Here is a 5,480-nt window from a genome sequence, read left to right as displayed (position 1 = left end):
AGAAGTGAAGACCTGAACACCTTCTGCTATCTCTCTGTCTGCAGCTTCCTCACTGAGGTCCACTGAGTGTTTGATCTCCTGAATCTTCAGTCGTCTCTTCTGGATCATCTGCTGGATTTCGGCCTCTGTCTCCCCCAGCTCTGCCTTCTTTCCTTCATATTCTTCTTTCAGAGGAACAACATCATGCATCTTGTGGTCTAAAACAGTGCAGAGCATGCAGACACATGTCTGGTCGGTCTTACAGAACAGCTCCAGAGGTTTATCGTGCTTCGTACACATCCTGCCTTCCAGGTTCTCCACAGGGTCGATCAGCTGATGTCTTCTCAGACCTAACGTGGTCTGATGAGGCTCCAGGTGAGTCTCACAGTAGGAGACCAGACACACCAGGCAGGACTTCAGGGCCTTCAGTTTGGTTCCAGTGCAGACGTCACAGGGAACTTCTCCTGGTTTGGACACTTGTTGCTCTGAGCTGCTGCTGCTGGCTTTCTGTTGAGCTGACTGTCTGAACTGAGCGACCATCTCAGAGATGAAAGTGTTGACCTTCAAATCAGGTCTTCTGGTAAAACGCTCCTTACACAGGGGACACAGGTACTGGTCATTAGTAGCCCAGTGTTCAGTGATGCAGTTCTTGCAGAAGTTGTGACCACATGGTGTGGAGACAGGATCAGTGAACACATCCAGACAGATGGAGCACAGGAACTGATCTTCAGACTGCAGATACTTTGCAACAGACATATCTACACACTGTGTGATAGAAAAGAAAACATGTTATTGATACTACAGTTTTAATTAAAGCAGTTAGCAGTGGTGAATGGGCCCTCGCACATCGGTGTCAGGGATCCTGATGGAGCGCTGGTCTACGTGGATGTGCATTTCTAGGATAATCAGAAACTGTTTGTGCATGAGTTAGACATTATTTGGCGTGTAGCTTGTGTTACTGAAAAAGAGGTATTGTACATTTTGAACCACTTCCTGTGGCCACCATGTGGAACAGAGAACACCCACTAATGAAAGGTCATGTTGCTGTAGACCATGTGTAGACAACACCATGTGAAGCTGATTCTGAACTTCATGTTAATCAGATGATCTGTGTCACATACATTAACTTCCTGTTGTCAGTAGGTGGCGCTATGACTTAATATAGTTATGTAGATGTCATCAGACATGTAGGGCAGATTACACAGCATGAAGTCAACATACGACAGCTTCCTGTGTTATGGTGAAATATCCCAACCCTGGTGTGTGTGTAGGAGCGCTATGGATCCCGCTGGCCGAGACCGACCTCAATCCCTGCAGAACTTTGCAATTTTATCCAGTTCTGACATGTATTACAATGTTCAGAAGTTTTTGGGCATTCAAGTTCCTCAGAAATATTTTTAAAAATCTTTACAAAACCAACATCTGTTAGTGCCAGGGAGCGTTGAGCGCCTCATTGTTTGTGTAAAAGAAACAAGAGTGATGACTGTTACCTTCAGTAAATCATATGATGGTCCTGTTGTCTGGGTCGGGGCTTCCTGTTAGATTTCCTCTTTTATTTTGGTAACTCTTGCTCTGTGTTCTGATCGCTTCCTGTTTCCCTATTTGTTCTGTTTTTCCTGAACTCATCTTGTATGGGCGATTCGGTCTACTTCCTGTATTAAGTTGGCTTGAGTTTGCAGACACGTCTCTGCTGATTGGGTATCACCTGTGACCTGAGCCAATCAACTAGAGACACGCCCACCACACGAGAGAGAACATCTCTCCAACGTAGACTTAGTATTTACAGTCTATCATCTCAAAGCTCTCTCTCTCTCTCTCTCTCTCTCTCTCTCTCTCTCTCTCTCTCTCTCTATCTGACAGAAGTGTGTTAGCGTGCACCGAGCTGTCACCACCACGCCCATTGAAGCTCTACTCTGAGAAACCAGACCAGGATGTGTCCCCACCCTGTTGGTCCACCAGTTTTTATTAAAGAACACCTCTGCTAACAAAGCTCTGCTTACTCAACATTTCCTCCTGCTCCTTCACAATAAAAGCCTCCCACTGCTTCTCTGGTGGACAGCTTTTATTGTGACACAGCCAGAGGAACTAGAGGAAGTAGTGTGTAGGAGGCGATCAGGAACCAGGTCCTAAAGTCCTGAGAGCGGCCCCAGAGAGACTGGTTACAGTTGTTAAAGTGGGCTACTGTGGACCGGCCTGCAGACAAACAACCGTCCTTATATTGGTCCACATCTCACAGGAAATGGAAAGAGAGGAAGTTCCTTTCTGAGTAGTTTCCTGTTAATCCTGCTAGGAGAAAGTTAAATCTGATCAGCTGGACTCACCAGTGGTCCAGAGACTCTGCTGGGCTGTGGACTAAGACCTGATGAAGTCCCTTTGACTTGTCTTTCAGAGAGAAACAGAGACTTGTCTGGACTGCAGCGCGGCCGACACCCTGACAATCTTAACTTTCATTTGTGGAGTGTGACGTAGAAGCTCTCCTCCTTCCACTGCTGCTCCTCCTCCTGCTGCAGCTCTGGTGGTGTCTCCTCCCTCTCATGGGCACTCCGGTTGGGAAATACCCGGCTGGTGTCTGGTTACTATGAAGACAAAGTCATGCTAGAACTGGTTTATTATGTCCTGAAGCTGTAAGGGGCAGACTCCCATCAGATCATCCAACAAACACAATAAAATCTAGTTTTACAGATGAACACACATGGATTATGTAACATCGGGGAGATTGCTGTCACATTGCATTCAGAGTGTTTTATGGATATTCATTCATTCATCTGCACAGTTTACATGAATGAAGACAGAAATAAATGGAGAGCAGTTGGTTTTTTAACATCTGCCTTTGTAGCAGAGTTCTAGTATTTTCCATGTAAAGTGCAGTAGTGTGTAAGTGAAGAATGTTCTAGATGTTTCCTTCTGTTAGGGTTGGGGAACGTGCCGTTCAACCAGGAAACCGGAGCACAACGCTGCTCACAGGTCAAAGACTGAACGCGGCCCGGGCTTTCTGTTCAGGGTTTGGGGTTCAGGTCTCTGCTTCCTCAAGGCTGGAGCTCAACAACTGCTTTATTTACAGATTCATCTTACAGTCACACAGTTACACATTTCTTTGTCTTATTTCTCAAAACCATTTCACTCCCACTATTCTACAGACAGTAGAAGCTCACTAGCTAGCAGTGTGTGTGTGTGTGTGTGTGTGTGTCTGTGTGTGTGTGTGTGTGTGTGTGTGTGTGTGTGTGTTTGTGTGTGTGTGTGTGTGTGTGTATGTGTGTGTGTGTGTATGTGTGTGTATGTGTGTGCCCGCCCAGAGCAGTAATGAACCAGTTCCCCTGCCTTCTGTTTTACTGCACCAACTAAAATGTACACACACTACTTGTTAACAGGAATATGTACATGTGTGTATTTCTTTTACAATGTAGAGCAGTTGCAGATTCTTGTATTCTCATCTCCTCGGGTTTTTCTATGCTGTCCTAAAGGCTGTGATGGTTTGAAATAACCTTCTGATGACACTGTAAACTCACCTAACAACTGGTTTGTGTTAAAAACGTGTGTGAACATTTCCTTAGTTTATATTTCTCCAAACATCTCAAGCTGAATATTAAACACTCAAAAATAACCTTTCAGTAATGAAACTAACTTCATGTGCAAACACAACACACAATTGATTTGATGTATTGTTTCTGTTAAATTCAATTCAATTTTATTTTATTTATAGTATCAATTCATAACAAGAGTTATCTCAAGACACTATACAGATAGACCACACTCCAGAATCTACAAGGACCCAACAGTTCTAGTAGTCTCCTCCAGAGCAAGCAACAGTGCAACAGTGGCGAGGAAAAACTTCCTTTAAGGCAGAAACCTCGGACAGACCCAGACCCAGACCCAGACCCAGACTCATGGTAGGCGGTGTCTGACGGGCCGGTTGGGGTTAGAATGAAGAGTGGAAATAACAAAAATAGAAAGAAATAGTAGTTGGTAGCAGTTCTTTGTAGTAGTTCATGGCATGGCAGGACGCTGTGCAGCATTACAAGGCCCAGCAGGACGTAGCAGGACGTAGCAGGACGTAGCAGGGGCCAGCAGGACGTAGCAGGACGTAGCTGGGCACCGCAGAGTGTAGCAGATGAACATGGCATCACAGAACATGGAGCGGGACCAAGGCGACAGCTGCTACCCTGATTTTGGAGCCTCCCTGATCCAAGGGAACATGCTCGGGAAAAAAGAACATAAGGACTCCGGGGAATGACTCCCCAGAGCTAGGTTAGTAACTAGGTTAGTAACTAGGTTAGTAACTAGGTTAGTAACTAGGTTAGTAACTAGGTTAGTAACCAGGTTAGTAACAAGCATTTCTGGGACATGGATGCACATAAATGAAAAGATGGAAAGATAGAGAAGAGAGGAGCTCAGTGTATCAAAATAAGTCTCCAGTTGTCTGAAACTATTATTACAGCAAAACCAAGAGAGACAAGGTAAAGAGAGCTCCAGCCCGGTCGGGCTAGAACTCTCCCCAACCGGATCGGGCTGTATGCCAAGTCTCCCTTTAGTTTATTATATTCTTGATTACATGATAGATAAATCTGACAACTATGAAGAGAAGCAGGTGGGCCGGGTTAGGCGGACTCCTCACTCCCTAACAATATTCAATTCTATGCCCTAACTATAAGCTTTATCAAAAAGGAAAGTCTTAAGCCTAATCTTAAACGTGGAGACGGTGTCTGCCTCCCGGACCCAAACTGGAACCTGGTTCCAAAGGAAAGGAGCCTGATAGCTGAACGCTCTGGCTCCCGTTCTACTTTTAGAGACTCTAGGAACCACCAGTAATCCTGCATTCTGGGAGCGTAGTGCTCTTGTAGGGTTGTAAGGTACTATGAGCTCTTTAAGATAAGATGGAGCCTGACCATGAAGAGCTTTGTAGGTGAGAAGAATTATGTTGCTACAACTTACTGAACATACTTCAATTTTAATGCATGGAGCTAAAGGTTGGAAAAGAAAATGACTTGTCCTAACTTAAGGTACAGACTATACTTTTTGTGTTCTGTGGATGAATATATCTGTTCAGTGATCAATTGTGTACCTAAAGATGGTGGTTTTAAATCCTACACGTTTAAGATGCATTTCTGCTCCACCCTACCTGAATCAAAAGATTGCATCACCTTATCAACAGCTATGAAAGTCTGCAGTGACCTGCTTGTCACCAATTTATTTATAATATACACAATGTGAAAAACCTTACAATAGCAACCACAAAAATACCACTTACCTCTGTGATTTCTGGTTCAGCCACAGCATGCTGGATGCTTCCCATCTCCCACAACCAATTGGGTGTTAGATTCCCCTCAGTTCTAAGTGTAATGCTTGTAGTCTTGGGACAAATACATAGTGACAACAGAAGATGTGTAAAATGTTTGACAGGTCAAGCAAACCGTTGTCCTCTAGTAAGTGCAGCACAGTGTAGAATATGTTTGTTACTGCACACCACACGTCTCTCCAAAGACGTTCAATTCTGAAAGGAGAGT

General features: G+C 44.5%; 1 protein-coding gene across 1 annotated transcript; it reads right to left on the bottom strand.

The window, feature by feature from the left end:
• Positions 1-6: 6 nt before the first annotated feature.
• On the bottom strand, positions 7-2,418 carry LOC117941530 (E3 ubiquitin/ISG15 ligase TRIM25-like; the record flags this gene model as incomplete). The annotated part of the gene is made up of 2 exons (XM_034866537.1): positions 2,301-2,418; positions 7-744 (listed from the first exon to the last, which is right to left on the bottom strand). A coding segment is annotated over exon 2 (729 nt), but the record flags the coding sequence as incomplete, so codon positions are not given.
• Between the last annotated feature and the right edge of the window lie 3,062 nt (positions 2,419-5,480).

The sequence above is a fragment of the Etheostoma cragini genome, unplaced genomic scaffold (assembly GCF_013103735.1).
Source record: "Etheostoma cragini isolate CJK2018 unplaced genomic scaffold, CSU_Ecrag_1.0 ScbMSFa_897, whole genome shotgun sequence".
Classification (NCBI taxonomy): Eukaryota; Metazoa; Chordata; class Actinopteri; order Perciformes; family Percidae; genus Etheostoma; species Etheostoma cragini.
Note: the sequence above shows the minus strand (reverse complement) of the source record. Positions and strands in the feature narration are given on the sequence as shown.